The 24144-nt window shown below is 38.6% G+C and overlaps 1 protein-coding gene and 1 long non-coding RNA gene across 7 annotated transcripts in view; one reads left to right on the forward strand and one right to left on the reverse strand.

The window, feature by feature from the left end:
- The window catches only part of SLC10A7 (solute carrier family 10 member 7), a 237929-nt gene that overhangs the window by 190029 nt on the left and 23756 nt on the right, over window positions 1-24144 (forward strand). For 4 of the 6 annotated variants that reach the window (XM_073232598.1, XM_073232601.1, XM_073232599.1 and 1 more), the window contains 3 exons: window positions 5204-5369; window positions 6361-6412; window positions 19087-19160. In XM_073232598.1, coding sequence (XP_073088699.1) covers window positions 5204-5369; window positions 6361-6412; window positions 19087-19160 — 292 coding nt within the window. The remainder of the gene's footprint in view (window positions 1-5203; window positions 5370-6360; window positions 6413-19086; window positions 19161-24144) is intronic. The other 2 variants (XR_012129626.1, XM_073232603.1) reach the window with 2 other exon arrangements.
- Window positions 1-24144, reverse strand: part of LOC140848544 (uncharacterized) — a 52598-nt gene that overhangs the window by 17449 nt on the left and 11005 nt on the right. The gene's annotated exons all lie outside the window — the stretch shown is intronic.

Below are 24144 nucleotides of genomic sequence, written 5' to 3' on the forward strand. Positions count from 1 at the left end.
AGCATGGTAAGTGTAATTAATATTTGTCAATGTACAAAGTTATTATTATACTATTGACAATATTCCCTATGCTGTATTTGTGTCCCCATGGCTAGTTTATTTTATAATTTTTGGAAGTTTATACCTCTTAATTCCCTTCCTCCAGCTCCTTATTTCTGGCAACCACCAGTTTGTTCTCTGTACTTATGAGAATGTTTCTGTTTTGTTTTGTTTGTTCATTTATTTTGTCTTTAGATTCCATATGTAGGTAAAATGACACAGTAATTTGTCTTTCTCTGTCTGACTTTTTTCATTTACCATAAAGCCTTCTAGGTCCACCCACATTGTTGCAAATGGCAAAATTTCATTCTTTTTTATGGCTGAGTAATATATATATATCATGTATATGTATATCACACATCTTTATCCATTCATATATTGATGACATGGGTTGCTTCCATAACTTGGCTATTATAAATAATACTGCAATGAACATGTGAATACAGATGTCTCTTTGAAATAGTAGTTTTGTTTCCTTAGGATATATACCCAAAAGTTGGATGGCTAGATCATATGTTAGTTCTATTTTTAATTTCTTGAGAAGCCTTCATACTGTTAGTGGTTGCACCAACTTACATTCCCACTGATAGTGCACAGGGTTCCTTTTTCTCCATGGTCTCATCAGCACTTGCTATCTCTTGCTTTTTTGATAATAACTATTCCAACAGGTGTGAGGTAATATGCCATTGTGGTTTTGATTAGCATTTCCCTGATGATTAGTGATATTAAGCATCTCATGTGTCTGTTGACCATCTGTTTGTCTTCTTTGGAAACAACAGGTCCTCTGCCCATGTTTTCATTGGATTCTTTGGATTTTTTTGGCATTCATTTGTATGAGTTCTTTATATATTATGGATATTAACTCCTTATCAGATATATCATTTGCAATTATCTTCTTCCATTTAGTATATTGCCTTTTCATTTTGTTGATAGTTTCCTATTCTATGCAAAATTTTTTGAGTTTCATGTAGTTATTCCCAATTATTTATTTTTGCTTTGTTGCCATTTCATGAGGAGACAAATCCAAAAAAATATTTTAAGACAAATGTACAAGAGTTTGCTGCCTGTTTTCTTTCAAGAGTTTTATGGTTTTAGGTCTTACCATTATGTCTTTAATCAATTTAGAATTTATTTTTATATATGGTATGAGAAAGTGACCTGATTTCATTCTTTTTCATGTATCTCTCCAGTTTTCTCAACACTATTTATTGGAAAGGCTTTTTCCCCATTGTATATTTTTACCTTCTTTGTCATAGAGTAATTGACCATATAAATCTGGTTTATTTCTGGGCTCTCTATCCTGTTCTATTGATCTCTGTATCTATTTTTGCTCTAGTACCATACTGTTTTGATTATTAGAGCTTTGTGATATAGTTTGATATCTGGGAGTGTGATAGCGCCAGCTTTATTCTTCTTCTTCAGGAATGCTCTGACTGTTCATGATCTTTTGTAGTTCAATTTTTAAAATTTTCATTTTAGGATTATTTGCTCTAGTTCTGTGAAAAATGCTATTATTATTTTGATAGGGATTCCAGTAAATATGTAGATTTTCTTGAGTAATATGGATATTTTAACAATATTAATTCTTCCTGTCTATGAGCATGATATATCATTCCATTTACTTGTATCATCTTCAGTTTCTTTTATCAGTGTTGTACAGTTTTCTGTGTACAGGTCTTTTGCCCCTTAATTAAATTTATTACTAGGTATTTTATTCTTTTTGATACAATTGCAAATGGGATTATATTAATTATTTCTCATTCTACTTAGTTATTAGTGTATAGAAATGCAACTGATCTCTTCTATTCATTTTGTATCCTGTAACTTTACTGAATTCATTTACTAGTTCTAATAGTTTTTTGGTAGAGCGTTTAGGGTTTTCTATATACAGTATCATGTCATCTGCAAGTTGTGACAGGTTTACTTCTTCCTTACCAATCTGGATGCCTTTTATTTCTTTTTCTTATCTTAATGCTGTGGCTAGGCCTTCTAATACCATATTGAATAAAAGTAAAAGTGGGCATCCTTGTGTTTTTCCTGATCTTATAGGAAAACTTTTCATATTTTCACCATTAAGTATGATGTTGAATTTTGCCAAATGCTTTTTCTGCATCTGTTGAGGTGATCATATGTTTTTTTATCCTTCCATTTGTTAATGTGGTATATCATACCGATTTGTGGATATTGAACCAACCTTGCATCCCTAGAATAAATCCCACTTGGTTGTGGTGAATGATCCTTGTAATGTATTGTTGGATTTCGTTAGCTAATATTTCATTGAGGATTTTTGCATCTGCTGTTCATCCCAGATATTTACCTGTAATTTTCTTTTTTTGTAGTGTCTTTGTCTGGTTTTGGTAGCAGGGTAATGCTGGCCTCATAGAATAAATTTGAAGAGTAAGCATTACTTTTCAATTTTTTAGACTTGTTTGGGGATAGGTAATAAATCTTCTTTAGATATTTGTTAAAATTCACCTGTGAAGCCATCTGCTCTGGAACTTTTGTTTGTTAGGAGTTCTTTGATTACAGGTTCAAATTCATTACTAGTGATCAGTCTGTTCAGTTTTTCAATTTCTTCCTGATTCAGTCTTGGGAGATTGTTTATTTCTAGGAATTTGTCCATTTCTTTTAGTTTGTCCAATTTGTTGGTATATAATTTTTCATAGTAGTCTTATAATCCTTTGTATTCCTATGGTGTCAGTTGTAATTTCTCTGTCATTTCTGGTTTTATTTATTTGTAACTTCTCTTAAATTTTGATTATATTATGCTGGGTTTTAGAGATGGTGCTCAGACCCTTTAAGAGCCCTCAGTCGTATAGCCTTTTGCCTGTTCCAGAAGTAAGCCCCACTGATTATCAAAGCTTCTGGGGTTAAGTCCTGATGACTTTCAGAGCCAGATATTATGGGGTCTCATCCTCAGGGAGGACCTCCATGCCTATGACACACACATCCTGCTTTTGGGTCACCATACTGGCGTTTGGTTCCTGACCAACACACATTTTTGCCCCACTACTTTTCTTGATATGGCTTTTTCTTTATTTCATTAGCTGTAGAAGAGCTGTTTTGCTAGTCTTCAGGTCATTCTCAGAGAGAGTTGCTCCATATGTAACTGCAGCTTTGGTGTGTCCATGGGAGAGGTACACTCAGGAGCTTCCTACTCTGCCATCTCTCTCTGTCATTCTTACGCTGACACTGAGTATTGTGTAATGAAGAAAGAGGTACCTGGGCTGACTAAGTCAAATTATAGTATAAAGGCAATTGATGATTAGAGATTTGTCTTGGTTTTTTAAATGGCTTTGACTTCCTTGTTATATCTCATTCATATTTATTTGTTTATTTTGTCAGAGGGGTCAGTGGTGGTGGGAAAAGAAGATACTTTTACTTTTGGAATTGGGATCATATATTCTATAACTTAAAGCAGAGAGAGGATTTTTGTGTTTTTAACTATTGTATATTAAAATAAGATTGGAAGACTGTATCAATTTCAATAGCTCTGTAGTTTTCATTTATTTTACTTCCTAAAGTTGAGTTGTATTAAATATGGTCAACTACCAGCTTTATGCTACCAAACACAAGAAATTATGAGATGACCTTTTAAATTAAGTCACGGTAGCCTTCTAATAAGCAGCTACCTCCACAGTGACATATCTGAACATTGGGCCATCTGGGTACCTAAAAATCTGTGTTCTAATACATTGCTCAGTGTAATACTGTGTGCCAGAACTACTCTTATTTCTCTACATGTCACTACATTTAAACTTGAAAGAAAGAAATGAACACTAGATAATTACCATGGCTTGGGATCACTTATTCAAGAAAAAAATAAAGACAAAAACATTTTTAAAATAAATCCAGCTCTCACTTTAATTCCAAGATATGTTTTGTTTTTAAATATTTAACCATTATTAGTATTTGTATGTGTTTGTGTGTGTGTGTGTGTATTTCCTTCATTCCCACCCACCCAACCTCCAATATTTTGTACTTGTACCTTGGGCCAACTGGTCAGCTTTCTGCCAAGACTCTGTTTATTAACAGTTATTTCACTTACTGAGTCCTTAAGAATAGATGATGTTGTTCATAGGTTCTCTTGAGAGTAGTTTATTTTGTTCTTGAGTATCTGTGAAGGTATGCTCCATTGCAAATTAAGCCTTTTTAGTGACAGAGTGGATGTCAGAACCCCATCAGCCTTGTCCAGAGAAGTTCCCTAACCTCATTATTGCTAATGGATCAGGGTAATTCAGCCTGTTGTGAAATCTCATGTTCAATTGTGCAGGATAATGAGTGACTCAAAACTTAATATATCTCAACTATTGTCCTTATTACAGAGTTTGTTCAGCTTCTGTCAAAAGTGGAAGGTTTTAAATAGAGTGGTTTACTTTTATATCCAAAGGAAGGTTATCACCAATATTCAGACTGTCCTGATTTTAAATATCTGAAATGATTTTAAAGTAAGAGAGCATTGTTGTATAACTTTATATTTCATTCATTCTTTTGTAGGAAAGTTAGGACAGAGTTATTCATTTTTAAGTGTTAATTCTAGAATTCTAAAAGCATGCAAATGCCATTTGTCTTTGGATTCACAAAAAGTCTGGATATTCAGAGTTTGAATTATTTAAACTCCCACAACACATGCACTTTTGCTTTTCAAGCATGAGTTATAATTTAATTAAAAACTTCTGGTGCATTGCTTAAGTTTTAAATATTAATATGTTCCATGGATCAGTTTCAATTATCTACCATCTTGAAATTCTTGAAGATGTCAGATTTTTAAGATTCCCAAAGTCGCACTTGGAATTGTCTGTTGAGGCAAAGGGGACTATGATAATTACACCCATCCATTAGGATCAGCAGAGGAGATAAACTTTGGGGAGGCTTAATGGGCATGTCTCAGTGACAGCTAGCAGAGAGCATTTGGCATGATTAAGGATGGATCTGAATGTAGTTGAAAATATGCTCTCATTATGGACGCCCGTAGAAGTTGCACTACAAATGTTAAATTCCCCAGCAGTAGAGTGGTGTGGCATAGAAGCTTTGAAATCCACTGTGGCCATCCTCCAAATTATTCTTTCCTATATGTCTTTCTGCTGTCAGAATCATTTTGCAATGCCCGATTCAACTCCGTGTATCTCTGAAAAGAGGCAACCTGTTGATCTCTGTATTTCAGATTGTCCGAAGACACATCAAAGATTGGCTTGAAAGAAAGAAACCACCTTTTGGCACTATCAGCAGCGGTGTGCTCCTCATGATCATCTACACCACATTCTGTGACACGTTCTCTAACCCAAACATTGACCTGGATGAATTCAGCCTTATTCTCATACTGGTCATAAGTAAGTTGGAAGATGGGATGTCCTTGCTCTCCCCTCAGTCTCCTCAATAGCAAAGCCTAGCAATTTGTGTTCCCTAAATTCATTTTGAATGTTAACTCAATGAAGAAAGAAAGTTTCATATGAGATGTACTCAGTGATCTTATCATGTGTATCTGTTCTTTAAGAAAAGACCAGGTACGTACATATGATTTAATCGCCTTTATTTTTTATATCTGCTTCAATAGTTGATGCCAAATAAAAGAAGGCATAGTGTCTGTCAAATTCAAATGCTGGATTGAGTACTTTTTCACCAATTGATTTTATTATGACTTTAAGCTAATCTTACCCTTTACTGTGAATTAAAAGTGGGATTTGTAATATATGACACTCTTATTTTATAAGTATAATAATTGGCTGAATTGGCTAAAATATGAATATTTAAATCATCTTTTCCATTAAAATATACCCCATGTAATCTCATTTCATTTTAAGAAGAAGCAGACTGTAAAATGCAATTAACTACTAGACTCAAAAATCAACTTTTTGTTCTATGTATGCTGTCATACCACAGACAACTTTTGGCAATTTTAATATCAGAGAACCTCTTGTATAGACCTTCCATTCCAACGTTTTGCTCAGTTCCAGCAATACACATATTCCAAAATATCTGCTATATGCTACTGCATTTATGCTGCTTGCTATAAATACTCATAGTATAAACCAGCTCTTTCCAAATTTAACAAGTTAAATGGCCAAATCTAAAATCAAAGGGTTTTAGGTTAGCCCTGAGTAGAGGTATCATAGATTGTATCTGGGGATATCTCCAATAAGAACAGTTCAGCCCCACTAATTTAAATGATCCTATCAGTTTAGCAGCATGGTTATTTGGTTTATTCATTTGTTTTTCTAGTTGAGTTCCCACAAGTTTCAGAAAAAACTAAGACTGCCAGTAAGCATGCTACAGATACTGCTTTTATAGCGCTAATTTAGGTTTAATCTTTTTTTTCTTCAGTATTTTCTATTCAACTGAGTTTTATGCTTTTAACCTTCATCTTTTCAACAAGGTAAGTGATTCGGCATCTCTTATTGTTAGTTCCCTAAATGATGAATCATGCCCTTTCCTTGGCTTCTATGCCACCATGCTATCCAGTTTTTCCCTTATTTTCTGACCATTCCCTCTTGCTCCTGATGCTCTCACATTGTAGACATTAGTAAAGGATCTGTCCTTGGCCCTTGTAACATCTATTCATATTGTGTGCTTAGGCCACCTCCTCCATTATACTGGCTGGAGCATCCTGCTGATAAGTTTTAAGTATAGAGCTTCCATTCCAACCTTTTGCTCAGTTCCAGCAATACTTATCATTTATCATTTAGATATCTTCACCTGACTATCTTAATAAGACCTCAGACTCAAGATATTCAAAATGGAATTAATCTTTTCCCCTAATATTTTCTCTTTCATTTCTATATTTTGAAAGGAACACTGTCTGCAAAGTTACTCAGACTGGGAACCGTTGCATTGCTATTTTTTAATGCCTTGATCCTATCTCTGTATTTTATGTTCCCAAATCCACTTCCCTAATTCAGGTTCTTTTTACCTCTTTTCTTCCTAGACTATTGCAGTGGATATCTTACTGGTATCTTCATTTCTAGACCCAGCTTTTCTTATGCATTTTGTATTGCTCCCAGTAACTCAAAGTTCTGATAATAGCTTTCTTGTTTAGAGATCTTCAGTGGTTATGCAGGGCCTAAGAGTGAAGTTATTTGGGGGGCTGGAGGGGACTAAGTGAACCACTATTATTATTCATGCTGTCTAAGCTTTAGGTTGTGGTAAATTCTTTGCCGTTCCCTTGAGGAACATCATGCATTCTCCTTTCTGCCTCTTGATTATAGGCCATCCCCATGTCTAAATTAGTTCATTTTTCCTGTTCTCAAAGGTGCACCTCTAAAGCAACTTCTTTCACCAGTATAATACACTAAACAGCTATTACTTAACCCTTGTTATGAGAAAGTTACCATAGTGAATATACCTCAAATAAGCAATGATTCAGATCCTGCATCAGTTTATAGATTTGACATGACATATGCACTGATAACTAAGAGTCCTCTTAGTGATACAGTAAGCCAACCTATAATCAGTTCAAAGAAGAAAGTACTTCCAAAGAGAGTGGTACAGCAAGGCTTCATGGAAGCGGTAGGATTTGACATGAGTCATAAAAAAATGGTTAATTATTTAGCAAACAGATGCAAAGACAGGTTCTTGGTGAGAGAAAAAATAATAATGAAAATGGGGACACACCAACAAGACATGGTGGGACAATAGTAGAGGAAGATTAAAAATAATCATAGTATCTGGAAAGGCAAGCTTGGGCCAGATTGCCAGGCCCTTGAATGCTGGTTGATGGCAATGAGCTGCCCCAGGGGAAAGGGCCTGGGTTACTTGTAAGGCCTGAAATAGTGTCATGGCAGTGGATGGTCAGGCCTCACATTAGGCACCTGGTTCTTACAGTACTTGGTATAGAATGAGGCTGATTGTAAACAGTCAATAAAAACCTATTGATTGGTATAATTTGAAGCATTTTCCCAAGCTTCTGGTTGTGATTTATGAAGTGAGAGTAAAGCCTGAAGCCATTAAGTCCCAGAGAAAATGTGACTTAATTGGGTAAATCCAAGAGTAGGGACTATTTTAAAAGTTCTTTCTGTAAATGGCTTGTTATATCACCTTAGAAAAGATGTTTGCCTTCCACCGGCTGTGTGCCTGCTGGCCCTGTGGCAACAGTAATGATCAGACTCACTCATCCTGTCCTATCAGACTGGATGGGGTGCAGCTGTCCTGTTAGTGACTGAAAAATTCCTGAAAAGCACAAACGAGCCACCAAAGGGACTGCTGAGGGACGAGTGGCAGGGCGTGTGTCACAACTAGGTGATGTAAACTTGGGGACTTTTAGCATGGAGTGAGTAGACCTGGCTTCCATCAGGACTTCAGGTTTTGAGACCCTTCTATTCTGCCACATTTTGAGCTTGCTTGCCCCACTGTCTGACAACAGGCACATTCTTTGATAAACAACACAATATGGAGCGGCTATAATCATGTTCCTGGGCAATGACAGTATAGCCCCAAAATACTCCATTAAAATTTGGAGTTTTTTCAACTGGAAAATTTAGAAGATGGTTTTCACATTTTTTTCTCATGCTGAGAGACCCTCTAGTGCCTACGGATTTTACTTGAGGAATAAAAGATACCAACATTTCTTGAACCCTGCTCTGTGCCAGGATTGTACATATGTTATTTATGTAAGTCTGACAGCAAAGCCTATGATGATACCCTGCATTTTTGTTGCTATTTTGCAGGTGAGGACCCATACTTAGAGTGGTTTAGTTGAGTAACTCACCCCAGATTAGATTTTAGTAGTTTAATAACAGATGGCAAATAGTACACATAGAACTGAATGCATTTCTATTTGATGTTTCCAGAAGCATTTGCCCATGCTTTTTCCACTGCACTAAACTATTTCAATTACTTATAAAATTCATAATACTTGTCTTGGTTAGGGAATTTGTAGTGTTTTTAACTGGATTCCTCAAGTTCATACACACACAAATGAATTAGTCAGACACCAGGAGTCTGAACAAGGAACCATTGGTTTATACTCTGTTGAGTTTCATTTTATTTTCCTACAAAAAGTAGGAAAACAAACTAGTGAAATTGAAATTAAACTCTACTTAAAATAAGTGAAATTGGCCTATGGGTTTTCTTAATCTTGTTCTTACCAATTCAGTAAATCAAAAACCAATCCAGGTATCAAGAGACAAAAATCTCAGCATCGAAATCAGTCTGGGTTGGGTTTTTTTGCATAGCATGTCACTTACCTCTGATGATGGAAGTTTAGCATAAAACAGAGAGAACCAGCCTAGAAAATGCAACTTTCCTGTAACAGTCTTTTAATTTTCTTAAGGTATCATTGATATACTTTCTTATGAAGGTTTCACATGAAAAACATTGTGGTTACTACACTCACATATATTATCAAGTCCCCCCCACACCCCATTGTAGTCATTGTCCATCAGTGTAGTAAGATGCCACAATCACTACATGTCTTCTCTGTGCTACACTGCCTTCCCCGTGACCCCCTCCCACACACACTATGGGTGCCAATAATAATACCCCTCAATCCCCTTCTCCCTGCCTCCCCACCCCTCCCCTTTGGTAACCGCTAGTTCCTTCTTGGAGTCTGTGAGTCTGCTGCTGTTTTGTTCCTTCAGTTTCGCTTTTCAGTGTTACACTCTACAAATGATAGAAATCATTTGGTACTTGTCTTTCTCCACCTGGCTTATTTCACTGAGCATAATACCCTCTAGCTCCATCCATATTGTTGCAAATGGTAGGATTTGTTTTCTTCTTATGGCTGAATAATATTCAATTGTACATATGTACCACATCTTCTTTATTCATTCACCTACTGATGGACACTTAGGTTGCCTCCATATCTTGGCTATTGTAAATAGTATTGTGATACACATAGGGGTGCATGTGTCTTTTTGAATCTGAGATCTTATTCTCTTTGGGTAAATTCCTAGGATTGGAATTCCTGAGTCAAATGGTATTTCTCTTTTTAGTTTTATGAGGAACCTAAACATTGCTTTCCACATGGTTGATCTAGTTTACATTCCACAAGCAGTGTAGGAGGCTTCCCCTTTCTTCGCATCTTTGCCAAATTTGTTGCTCTTGTCTCTTCGATGTTGGCTAACCTAACTGTTGTGAAGTGATATTTCATTGTGGTTTTAATTTGAATTTCCCTGAAGATTAGCAATGTGGAGCTTCTCTTCATGTGGCTTTTGGCCATCTGAATTTTTTCTTCAGAGAAGTGTCTGTTCATATTCTCCATCCACTTTTTAATCAGGTTATTTGCTTTTTGGGTTGTGAGGCCTGTGAGTTATTTATATATTATGGATGTTAACCCCTTGTCAGATATGGCATTTATGAATATATTCTCCCATACTGTAGGATACCTTTTTGTTCTACTGATGGTGTCCTTTGCTATACAGAAGATTTTTAATTTGATGTAGTCCCATTTGTTCATTTTTGCTTTTGTTTCCTTTGCCTGAGGAGATGCGTTCACAAAAAAGTTGCTCATGTTCATATTCAGGAGATTTTTGCCTATGTTTTCTTCTAAGAGTTTTAAGGTTTCATGACGTACATTCAAGTCTTTGATGCATTTTGAGTTTACTTTTGTGTATGGAGTTAGACAATAAGCCAGTTTCATTCTCTTACATGTAGCTGTCTAGTGTTGCCAACACCAGTTGTTGAAGAGGCTTTCATTTCCCCATTGTATGTCCATGGCTCCTTTATCATATATTAATTGACTATATATGCTTGGGTTTTTATCTGGGCTCTCTATTCTGTTCCATTGATCAGTGGGTCTGTTCTTGTGCCTGTACCAAATTGTCTTGATTACTGTGGCTTTGTAGTAGAGCTTGAAGTCAGGGAGTGTAATCCCCCCAGCTTGATTCTTCCTTCTAAGGATTGCATTGGCTATTCAGGGTCTTTTGTGATTCCATATGAATTTTAGGACTATTTGCTCTAATTTGTTGCAGAATGCCATTGATATTTTGGTAGGGATTGCAATGAATCTGTAGATTGCTTTAGGCAGAATGGCCATTTTCACAATATTGATTCCTCCTATCCATGAGCATGGGATGTATTTCCTTATTGGTGTGTTCTTTAATTTCTCTCATGAGTGTCTTGTAGTTTTCAGGGTATAGGTATAGAACCAGCTCCTGCTTTCAATGATTCTTTCTGTTGTTTCATTCTTCTTAATTTTATTTATTTCTGCTCTGATCTGTATTATGTCCTTCCTTCTACTGACTTTGGGCCTCATTTGTTCTTCTTTTTCTAGTTTCATTAATTGTGAGTTTAGACTGTTCATCTGGATTTGTTCTTCTTTCCTGAGGTGGGCCTGTATTGCAGTATACTTGCCTCTTAGCATGGCCTTTCCTGCATCCCACAGATTTTGTGGTGTTGAGTTATTGTTTTCATTTGTCTGCATATATTGCTTTATCTCTGTTTTTATTTGGTCATTTATTCATTGATTATTTAGGAGCGGGTTGTTAAGCCTCCATGTGTTTGTGGGCATTTTTGTTTTCTTTGCATAATTTATTGCTAGTTTCATACCTTTGTGGTCTGAGAAGCTGGTTGGTACAATTTCAATCCTTCTGAATTTACTGAGGCTCTTTTTGTGGCCTGGTATATGACCTATTCTTGAAAATGTTCCATGTGCACTTGAAAAGAATGTGTATCCTGCTGCTTTTGTGTAGAGTGTTCTGTGGATGTCTGTTAGGTCCATCTGTTCTGTGTGTTGCTCAGTGCCTCTGTCTCTTTATTTATTTCTGTCTGGTTGATCTGTCCTTTGGAGTGAGTGTTGTGTTGAAGTCTCCTAAAATGAAGTCATTGCATTCTATTTTCCCCTTTAATTCTGTTAGTGTTTCTTTCTCATATGTAGTGCTCCTGTGTTGGGTGCATAGATATTTATAATGGTTATATCTTTTTCTTGGATTGACCCCTTTATCATTATGTAATGTCCTTCTTTGTCTTTTGTTACTTTCTTTGTTTTGAAGTCTATTTTGTCTGATACAAGTACTGCAACTCCTACTTTTTTCTTCCTATTAGTTGCATGAATTATCTTTTTCCATCCCTTCACTTTTAGTCTCTGTATGTCTTTGGGTTTGAAGTGAGTCTCTTGTAGGCTGCATATAGATAGATCTTGTTTTTTTTATTCATTCAGTTACTCTATGTCTTTGATTGGTGCATTCAGACCATTTACATTTAGGGTGATTATCAATAGACATGTATTTATTGCTATTACAGGCTTTATATTGTGGTAACCATAGGTTCAAGAGTAGCTTCTTTACTATTCAACAGTCTAAGTTAACTTATTTAGTATGTTATTAGAAACACAACCTAAAGGTTCTTTTTTTTCCTCCTTTTCCTTCCTCCTTCATTCTTTATATATTAGGTATCATATTCTGCACTCTTTTTTGGACCCCTTGGTTGACTTTGGAGGTAGTTGATTTAATTTTGCATTTGCTTAGTAACTAATTGATCTCCTTTCTTTACTGTGGTTTTATTTCCTCTGGTGACAGCTATTTAGCCTTAGGAACACTTCCATCTACAGCAGTCCCTCCAAAATACACTGTAGAGATGGTTTTTGGGAGGTAGATCTCTCAACTTTTGCCTTTCTGGAAATTGTTTAATCCCTCCTTCAAATTTAAATGATAATCTTGCTGGGTAGAGTATTCTTGGTTCAAGGCCCTTCTGTTTCATTGCATTAAATATATCATGCCATTCCCTTCTGGCCTGTAAAGTTTCTGCTGAGAAGTCTGGTGATAGCCTGATGGGTTTTCCTTTGTAGGTAATCTTTTTTCTCTCTCTGGCTACTTTTAATACTCTGTCCTTATCCTTGATCCTTGCCATTTTAATTATTATATGTCTTGGTGTTGTCTTCCTTGGGTTCCTTGTGTTGGGAGATCTGTGCACCTGCATAGTTTGAGAAACTGTCTTCTTCCCCAGACTGGGGAAGTTTTTAGCAATTACCTCCTCAAAGACACTTTCTATCCCTTTTTCTCTCTCTTCTTCTTCCAATACCCCTGGAATGTGAATATTGTTCTGTTTGGATTGGTCACATAGTTCTCCTGTCAGGAGGAAAGTGCTCTTTCCTGCTTCCTGGCTGCAGTGCCTGCCTCCACTCCCAGGACCAGTGGACCAAGCACTGAGGGAGGAGCCTCTATGCTACATCCTTGTAGCTACCATAGGCTGGGCCACCCGCTGGCTGGTATGGCGGAATAGAGGGGCAGCAGGTTTGCAAGCTGGTGCCAGCCGAGAGGAAGGAGCAGCAGGCTGTGTATCACAGTGGGGGGTCTTGGAGCTGCATTGCAAGCCAGGGGGATTTAGCCTCTGAAGCTCCTGAAAGTTTCCAACCTGCTGGACTGAGTACACTGGGACAATTTTATCTACCTATCCTTTCTCCTGAGCAGGAAGCTCTGTGCAATCCTTGCCCCTATAGCAGCCTATCACTGTTGGTCAGTCTCTCAAAGTGCCCTCCTTTCTTTTGTACCAGAGTGGCCTGTTGTGGGTACCTGTTCTCCACAAGCAGCTGGAATCTCAATCTCTCCAAGTATCCTACCTCTCTTAGCTTTCCAACCCCACTAACCTCCAGAGCACCATGTAATGTAGGTTCATGCTCCCAGAGCAGATCTCTAGGGCTGGGTACTTAGCAGTCCTAGGCCTCCACCCTCTCCCTGCTCTGTTTCTCTTCCTCCTGCTGGTAAGATGAGGTGGGGGAAGAGCTTGGGTCCCGCCAGATCACAGCTTTAGTACTTTACCCTTTTCCATGAGGTCTACTATTTTTTCCAGATGTAGGCAGTCTGTCACAGCCCTCTTACCTTTTGCTTTTTCAGGATTAGTTTTATTTGCTATATTTTCATATTATAAGTGGTTTTGGGAGGAGGTTTCTGTCTCACCTCTCACACCACCATCTTTAAGCCCCTATTGCCAACAGTTTTTTTACCTGGTTAATATTTTTTAGAGTTACTAACCTGACATGTTACCACTGTAGTGCCTATCCTGTGAACCTCCTGAGTATTTAAAATGTACTTGAGAGTTACTATTCTGTGTTCTTATTCATCTGTTTACAGAATAATGTCAGGGTTAAAAATTCCATCTCTTGTGTCAGACTTACATTTCAATCCTATTTAGTAACTTTGTAACATTTGTCAGTTTCCTCTAGTGCTAAGGGGAGACGAGTAGTACCTATCCCATAGGGTCATTTAGAGAATTGAAAATTTGCATATAAAACCCTTATCATACCTAGCATAATATAGTAAGTGTTCAATAAATGTTAGCTGCTGCAGAATATGTACTATGTCAAAATAATGTATCTATACTATTTCAAAAACTAATGGTGGAAGAAAAGAAATTAGCATTCCTTGCTTTGTAATACATTCTTTTTGGCATTTCTCTGTCATAGTTGCTAGGAAATGAGAGTTGATTCATCCATAGTGACCTATGCTTTATGCAACTTTGGGAAGATGTCAGAGTTTAATAAAAAAACGTTTCAAAGGCTTAGCAAAAGAAAGCAGTAATTGGGAGCCTTTAAACAATATATAAAAGTTTGGTAAGCTGATCCCTCGAATAATAGAGACCTGAAGTGCCACTAGAGTGACACAAGAACCTGTTCAGAAAGGAAAAGGATGAAAAGAGATACTCAAATATTTGTGTAAGTGTTTCAATTCTGGTCACTATATTTTCAGTCAGATGTTTCAGTCAGCCTCTTACCATAGCCTTGCAGGGGAGACAGGGAGGGAAGGAAGGAAGATAGGCATTAGTATTAGTGGTAAGTCTCCTTACCATATCAGAGATGACTCAACTGAGCCACAGAGTTCTGGGTAATTTGTCTAGTGCCACACAGCTAATGACAAACAAGGTCTTCTCATAAAATAAATAAAGACAAAACATAGGTGCAGAGGTTAACAGAGGAAGGTATTTTACACGGACGTTTCCTCTTCTAAAAAACTTAGATAGGACTATCTCAGAGGACTTTTTCTGCTCCATATTCTGTGATTCTATTAGCAAAACCTTCTGACATGTTCTCCTTGAAGGCAAAACAAATATTATTGTGGAAAACACTGGTTGAAAGTTTTGTAAAAGAATAAAAAAGACCAGTTGGGAAGAAATGGAAACAAACATCTCAAGGGAAGCCAAAGAGATCCAAAGAATCATTAAAAAAGCAGGATAAAAAGAAAATGTTCATGACAGATAAGGTAGAATTAGCAAATGAAGAGTAATGTGATTCCTTTCAAGAATGTGAGCAGACACAATAGAGATGTCTGTCGCTGAAAGTAGTTCTTGTCATTACTTGTTCAGTGTGCTGTGCAAGAAGAACCTTCCTTTCCCTGTTCCTTGCCTGCCTGCCATTAAGCCGCCCCTTGACCAAGTATGAGCGACTTACCGAGAAAGCTCCTCTCACCCACTAAATTGTACAGTGGTTTTTGTTTTTGTTTTTTATAATTTCCTTCTCAGAAGGCAAACTTGTCTCCAAGCCTTGGAGCACCTACTTATCAGTGGCGTGACTTTAGGGAAGTTATTTAGGCTCTTTGTGCCTCAAGTTCCCTTTCTGGAAAAAGCAAGGCAATAATAGTATCTACCTTATAACCTGTTCTGAGAAGGAAGAACCACTGGAAGCAGAGTGCGTAGAGAAATGTTCAGTGAATGTTCACTGCTGTGGCTATTCAGCACCACCATGCTCATCCCCGTCATGAATGGGATGGGTAAGTGAGAATCGGCTCCAATGGCTTTCCCCAAGATCCGTGATGTTACTGTACAGATGGGATGTAAGTCCACCCTTCTTAGGGGGAATATTGTTTTTAACCTAAACATTCCATTTCTATGTCCTGATTCTCCCTCCCCAAGGACAGACTTTGTGTCAGTAGATTGATAAGACAATGTTCCAGCTCAAATCAAGCCAGAAACCTCCCAGTGCTGGCCCAGCTCCGCCTCCTTACCTGAAACGGGATAAGTAAGCACATCTTGCGAATATCCTCTTTAGACACATTGAAAGTGCTGCTTAAAAGAATGGCAGCCAGCACCAGATTTAAATGAGAGCCTTCTTGGCCAGAGAGTTTTTGCACACTGGAAATGAGCAGATGTCAGGCGGAACCAAGTTCACTAAAGGAGAAGTGTGTGGCCAGACTCTCTTGGCAGAAAATCGAACTGTATAAATCCAGATGCAATAAGAATTGGTTATAAACAAGGGCAGCAAAAGAGTAAAGAGGCCTTTGTAGAGTTACTAACACCAGAAGCATTGCTGCGGAACAGCCCCAAACTATGCCAGCCTGTTATGCTACATCTCCCATGAGCACAGGTGGGCATTCATTCCTGCAGAAGCTTTTTGTTTTCTTTATGAATTGACTCCACATAATATTCCTCAGTCTGCCTATTTCAGGCTTTTCTAATTTCTTCGGTTCCCAGGCCTCAGTATTACCTCAAACTCTGTGGATGAGGGAAGTGCCTCACGCTTTACAGAAAAAGCAAAATCTCTGACATAAATTGCCTCCACCTTCCCATACTCTACCTGACAAATCTCCACGTTGTTCACCCACCTTGTTTTCTCTGGTTCCCATCGCACAGATGAGAGGAAGCGACTCCTCTCAGGCTAAGCCCCGCAGGCTTGTCCTCTCAGGCCTCTGTGAGGATCGGCTCCATCTGTTGTTTCTACTGGCTGCCTCTTCGCTACCTGGTATGATCATGTTCAGATCTCCCATGACCCCTTTTGTCTCTTCACCAGATTTCTTGAAAACACAGTACCCGCTCACTACTGCAAATACAGTCCACCTCAACATCAGCCCCTCCGCCTGATGTTTGGGAGCAGGGCCGCCGGGCCTTGTCTTCCATTCCCAGTTTACGTGAATGCCTTCATGCTCCTCTCTGTCCTACATGCTCAAAGCTTCTCATTTCTCTTTGATTCCTCCTCCTCTCTCAAAGCAACAGTAACAATAAAAATATCAATGAGTGTGTATTAAACACTGGCAATGTGCCAGATTCTTAATACACACTGGCTTTTATCTTCACAAGGAACCTGAGAGGCAGGCAGTATTAGCCCCATTTTATATATAAGTAAAAGGATGGTCTGGATTTAAATTGAGGTACTTTTGAAAGCCACGCTCTTAAACTATTGGGAGAGAATATTTCATAAAGGTCAACACTTGACAACTTCTTTTACTTCTGTCTTCATTCCTCTTTGCACCACTCCTGCCCTCACTGCGATTCTTCTGGCCATCGGAACGTTCTGCCTCCTGCGTAGCACGTCGTCTTCAGTTACACATGGTGTGGTGTGATTACTCCTTCTTAACCTCCTTCTCCCATCCGATCAAGCCCATGCTCCTTGTCACAGGCCAGGGTCCCTGCAACGAGTCAGCCCGAAGAACCTGAAGAACCTGCTCTTTGCTAACTGTCCCCCGCACGCCCGTGCTTCAGTTTCACTCTCCTTTACTGAGAACACCCATCTGCACATGGCCAAAACTGTTCTCCAAAGCCCAGCTCGACTGTTGTTTTCCCCCCGGAAGGTTCTCTGGGTGCTGTGTCATCAGCCCCCGCGCCCCTGCTGAGCTTGAGGTGATCCTCCCTTTCAGGGCCAAGACCCCCCCACCCCCGCCTCTCTCTCTCTCCCCCTCTCCCCAGCCCCTCCTCACTCTCTTCCTCTTTTGCATTCCTTTCCTCCATCCATTCACAGAGCCTTCCTGGCTCCCTTCACGTAAGGCCTGCACAATGAGAAATATAGGGGTCAAGGCATGTGTCAGCCAGAGAGCATGATGTTTAAAAAATAAGAGTGGTGTCCCACTGTAAGTATGAGAATAAAATGTGGGAACAGTAAAGCATTCTTATTATACTCAAGTGATACATATTCTGGGAAAATCCTCAACTGAGTTGAGGCACCAAATAATCAGTTTGGAAAGTCATCAAAATAGGAGCTGGAGGAAAGACTGGCGAGGAAGCCTGAGTGTACTTAGACTTTTCAGAGGAGACCAAAGGACCATTTAAATACTCTTCTGACATATGCACAGGGGTTGAGGAGGAGAAGAGGGCCCTTCTCCCCTCCACTGAGTACATAATGAAGGAAACAGGATGTGGGATCTACTTAGGGAAACTCTAATGAGGTTCCTAAGGGAAATGATGGGATCTCTTTCCTTAAAGAGCCTTAAAAATTGGATAGATTGTTGCATCTGCAAGTGTACGCCCGCACTCAGGTCCTGCAGCAGCTCTCCATTTGCTCACTCTCTTGTCTGAGTTCAGGGCAGGGAATGAATAGACTTACTGTATCTTTAAGCCCTGACTCTGCAAAAAGGAATAGTTTCTAACATATCAAGGACACAATAATAATAATTACATTCCTAACCTTCTTGGCCCCTGGTTCTCTAAATCTTCCATCTAAAATGGGAACTCTGAATATAATATTCACCAGGACTGACCACCCATCACATTTAATGGATTTAGACTAAGCAAGATGTTTTTTGATGCTTAACGTTATATAACAATAGTAGAACATAGCAGGTAAGAGCACAGGAACAGGAGCCAGACATCATTTAAATCCTGGCTGGGCCACTTACCGGCTGTGGGGCCCTGGGGAGGCCCCTTTTCTCATCTGTAAATAGGGATATTGTATTGCCTACCTTACAGGGTTGTTGTCTTTACAGGAGCTGTTCAAAGAATGGTAATTTATTGCTTTTCCAAAAGCGTATGATGTTAAATCTTTGCTCATACCATGTATTTCTCAGAAGGGTGTGTTTGCTGCCAAAAGAGTATTGTTGGCCCTGGAGGGAAGCTGCTTGGAGACACATCCACTGTTTCAAGCCACTGATTGGCATCAAGCGACGGGCTGGCAGCATCCCTAACAGAGTTCCTTGCTGCATCGCCATAAAGTCCCATACCACAGGCTGATTACATGTGATCCTAGGGGACCTTCACCACACATTTTTTAAAGCTGTCTCTTTCTGATGGATAAATGACTCAGAAATGATTCTCTAAAAAGAAATTTAGACGTTTCTGTACATTTGGTCATAGAATTACTTCTGTCACCAGGATTGATCGAAGAGGTGTTAACATGAAGGTAGGAACTACATTTGATTTAGGGTGTGTTAAATCGGCATTTTATAAAAGTATTTGTAAAACACTTTTATTTGCCCCTAGGGATAATTCGGGTTTCACACCAGCAGACACTGTGGCTATCATTTTCTGTTCTACGCACAAATCCCTCACACTGGGTAAGTGATTCACAGAGTGGAAAACCAACTTAATATCATTCTTACGATTTTGAAATGTAAGCAGCTCTTCCAATTAAATGGGATGGGGTATTGTCCACTCTGTTAGATAGCAAAGAACAGTAGCAAAATAAGGATTGGGTCATTGCTTTGCAACACCATTCTTTGAACCAATTTTTGAGAACCTAAATGGAAGAGCGTAGTATTTAATTTAATCTGTATTCATATTTTCAAGTCTCATAAAAGTTTTTCAATGTAGAATATTAACATTAAAATCCAGAGGATTGGGGGAGGAGGGCAGAGGACTGCTTCTTTCAGAAAAGGAATGGGCGAAAACTTGGCTGTGGCAGGCTGTAGAGTTGCCCCTTGAAAATATTAGCTTCTTTCCTGGAAGCTTAAATCAAGATGGAAATAATTACTCTTAATTTGATATTGACATTAGTTTGGAGTCCACTTTAGAATGTTATGTTATTTCTATAAAGAAACACAATATTGTTACCATTAACTCAATCTCATTAGTACCTACAGGGAAGTAAGTATGTATTTAATGGACAAAAATAGATCAAGAATAAAAGCGCTATTTTCTACTTAGCTTTATCCAGTCTTTGTAGCGTTATTCCAATAGCCTTTCCAGACATGCAGAATCTGTGTTTTTAGTCATTAAAAGTCATTAAGCAATCAGGAATTTTATTGAAATAGACATCATCCACAAACTCCTCGAGGTAGGAGGCATGGTATGGTAAAAAGTTGTATTAAAAATTCCTTTTCAGAGTGTGGGGTGGGGGTAAAAAAAAAAATTCCTTTTCGTTTTGGCATGTGACTCACTTCAGAGAATGGAGAAGAATTTGACATTGCTGTAAGTCTGCTCATATTAAAGCAGTTCAGTCTGGAAACTAGAAAACAAAGACATTTCATAATGTTTTTACTAACTCCAAACATATTTGTCTGATAGAATCCATTGTCAGTCTTACCAAGTTTGGAGAACAGTTTGGAGACTGGACAGACTCCTTTAGGAGCAGTTGCTATCTAGAGCTGCAGCTTATGTGAATAAATTATATGTATACCCTCTGATTACTGCAGTATGTTTGTTAGGTTTTCTTCATTGTCATCAAACTCAAGTTGAAAGAGCTTCGGAAGCCACATTCCAACCTTGACTTTGGGACTCGGGACAAATCACTTAACCTGCTTGAACCTTTCCTTCCTCATCTGTAAAATGGGGCAGAATAATACCCACTTTGTAAGGTTATCATTAAGTTTAAAGATAAAAATCTGTCAAGTACCTAGTGCAATACTTGTACATTCCAGGTAGTTTGCACAGGACAGATGTACACAGTGATCGCACTCTGTGTAGACTGCTGTGGACTAAAGGGGAGGGCACACCCGAGAACCCGTGTGCTGCCTGGCACAGAGTGGGCAGTCTGTAGGCAGTAGCTATTGCTAGTCGTCACTATTAGCTGTTCTAGTTATGACCATGTCACACTTCCAGGGTCCCAGTCTCCTACCCCCTGTCCTTAGGTTTTCACATAGCAGGTGTGTTTTCATTGCTGACCTTATGGAAATCATCTTGCACCTTTTCCCCCTATTTGGTTATTGTGATGTGATTTCTGGTGTCTCAGGTTTCCTAAAAAGTAAGGAGCTAATATAAAAGTAGTAGTCCAGAGGTGGTGCCAGCAGACACCTCAGATGCCTGGAGTCAGGGACACTGTGAGGCCACGTTCTGAGGACAGACACTGAGCTGTGGCTACACCACACACACTTGGGCATGTCCACGGTGGGCCTCTAAACCTGACCCTCCCTGGGGGTTTGCTTTTGTCAGGAAAACCAATTTTTTTGTTTCTCCCCGATATTCCTCTGTGCTGGGGCTGGCTGTGTTGAGCAAGGAGCTCTACCCAAGAAGCATACGTAGCATGATCAGTATTCTTTTCTGTTCTATACATAGTTACCTACCCATTCAATCTTCTGTCTTCACATTTTTCTTGATCTCAAAGCCGTATTCTTCTGTTCTGGCTGCTTTGTGAAAGCTAAGTTTCAGATAAACTTAGATGCTCTGAATTAGATGTTCTGAATGCTGATCAGAAGTAGCTATTTTGCTAAAAGGACTGGGGTAATTTGGACTTTTATCTGCTTTTTTGCACTTTGCTTGCTTTTCAGTGTTTTCCCATGAAACAGATCCTTAGATCCTCCACTAAGATAGGTGTGGTATTAAGTAACCATCCAGTGTAAATCCTTAGTTACTTCCGTAAGATGATAGACTCTTTTAGAATTACAAGACCTAAATACTCATCCTGACTCTTCCACTGAAACACCCCAAACCTCAGTTAACTGGCCTCTTAGATGAGGGTATTTTACTTCCAACTCAACTATTCCACCATGTCTTGATCATACCTGGATCCCTTCCTGCACTCCTGTGGGCAACATTTATAAAGATGACCTCTTGGCTTTTTCCTTATCTCAGGGAGGCAGCAGTGTCCCAGGAGCACCCTGATTTCTGCATGTAGCAAGGGGTGTTTGGATCCTATTGCTAGAGTGGCCTTGTTAAGCCCTGTAAATGGACCAAATCAGTTTTCACAAGATCCAAGGCATGTTTCCTGCTAGTGGTGACCTGATGTCACTAGTACGGAGTATGAGGATATGCCCTGACAGCGGCCCAAGCTACAGGCTGCTAATTATCTTAATGAAACATCTTATCTGCATGGAAGTGAAAGAACATCACAGTAAATGTGAAGAAATCTTATTCCAGAAAGCAGGGGGGACTGTCACTCAGAGTTACACTGTCTCTCACCTCTCACACAGAGATAAAATACAGCAGATCACAGTCTATCTATTGGGCATATAGAAAACAGATCCCTTTTGTGATCACTGTCCAAAAAAAAAAATACTTCTAGTGATTTTACACACATGCATGCAATTATAACCTCTCAAATAGAATTTGTGACTTAAGGCCTTATGAAATGCATCCATTATTTTTTCAAGTATTTGTAATAAGAATAAATCCTTGCAGGCCAAAGTAGTACCCAGTGAACCTTTGGTAACTGATGAACCAAAGATGAAACCTCTTACTTGAGAAGCCTTCTGAATATTCTCTGGAACACACACTTCCAATTTATTTTATTGTTCTTGCTTTTGCCCTGTCTCAGTCTCTTCGGTGTACTTGCATCCGCACACATGCTGAATTTGATTCATTGCTTTTATTAGTGCATTTGCCATTGATTGATTAGTCCTCCATATTAGTACTTTTTCCATTGATTGATTGCAGATGAAGTGACTATTTGACCTTTAATTATGAGGCTTCCTATTGAAAATGACATTGAGCTATGGCTTCACATAATCCATCTGGAAAGCTTGACATGATGCCATTCCCTGGAGTTCGTTCAGGAGGGAAGAGGTAGGCCCGGAGGAAGGGCCGACCATCATGGCGCTTCATCTAAAACAGTACTCCAGGGTGTTTGCTGCGCCCCTATAGTTTCAGTTCATAGTTGGAGGCAATTTTATATATTTTTTGAGACAGCATTACTTGCTGGGGGTTTTGCCATAAAAGCCATGAACTCCCCAAAATTCTTCTCTAGTTTGATGCTGGTATTTGTATCATAATGACAGGGTATTTCACATTGCAGAGATTGAAGAACAGCTTGTACCCTAGCTGACAGTGGCTCAGTGTACAGTCAGTCAATAGGTCTCATCAAAAAAGAAATTTGATCCAGGATACCCTGTGGAATTAGTATTTTACTTTATCTTTTTCTCTGGAGTGTTCAAACCACTTTGTTTACCTAGCGTCCCAATATATGTAATAAAAAACTTTCTCACTACACCCAGAAAGAGAATGTTTCAACATGTTTGAGATCCTTAAGTGTCTGCTTACATTAGTTTTTAATGTTTTTAACTAGTGAAATGAAAGCACATAGTCTTGGAGCATGTCAACTATGAGCAGTCAGTTGTGAGATTCTCTGTTGTTTATGATTTCCAAAACCATTTCTGAACTGAAAGAATGCCATTTAAATTTTAAATAGAGTGTCATGATCAATGCTTATTAAGAGGCTACTGTGTGTCTTACCTTTACAGACATTGTGTACAAAGGCAAATCAGGGCAGCCATTCCTCACATTGTTTATTCTTCATTATAAGTCTGTGGTTGCAGTTACACAACTGAGCTATGACAAGAAACTATAATGATTAAGCAAAAAAAATAGAACTTTTTGGTAGACATAGGATTCTAGAAATGAAAAGAACACATAGGTGATTCTAGCCTGGATTCAGGTTCCAGTTCTTTCACCAAAAGCTGGAACAAGTCACCTAACTGCTGTAGGTTTCAATTTCCTCATCTGTAAAATGAGAAGATGGACAAGATGATACTTGAAATCCCTTCTGGTTTTAACTGTCTCTGAGTCTGTGCTCAGTGACTGATATTTCCTTTCTATAACAAGAATTTCCCTGCTTTATGTGAAAAGGAAGAGCTCCTCAAAGAAGGAAAGTACGGCTGCTGCTGCTTCCTAAAGAGGTTAAAAAATATCTTCATACTCTCCGAAGAATTGCATAAAAGGGACAAAATCTGAAAACGATCTTATTTTCAATTTACTTGGAAGCTTTTCAAGAATGCTTAAGGATTACCTGCAAATTGGGCTGAAGAGATCATTTAATAACATCTGGATTATTTTCTAGAGAGGAAATGGAATTGAAATGTGAAAGTTGGCATTGGGATTTCCCCCCCCTAAAGCTCATCTGTGATTCTGTTTGGCACATAAAGACTACTATCTTAATAAAAGTATCCCACAACTGGGAAGCACTTTTTTAAATCACTTAGCCCATTAAGTCATGTTACTCGAACAACCATGAATATTAGCAAATCAGTTGTTACTATCTTATTTTGCCTACAAAGAAATGAAAGCATAGAAAAAAATTAAAAAATTTATCCCACATCATATAACTAACAGAGACTAGATTCCAGGCATCCTAACTTCCAGAACTGCATTGGATAATAGGATATGAAAACA

The sequence above is a fragment of the Manis javanica genome, chromosome 3, assembly GCF_040802235.1.
Source record: "Manis javanica isolate MJ-LG chromosome 3, MJ_LKY, whole genome shotgun sequence".
NCBI lineage: Eukaryota > Metazoa > Chordata > Mammalia > Pholidota > Manidae > Manis > Manis javanica.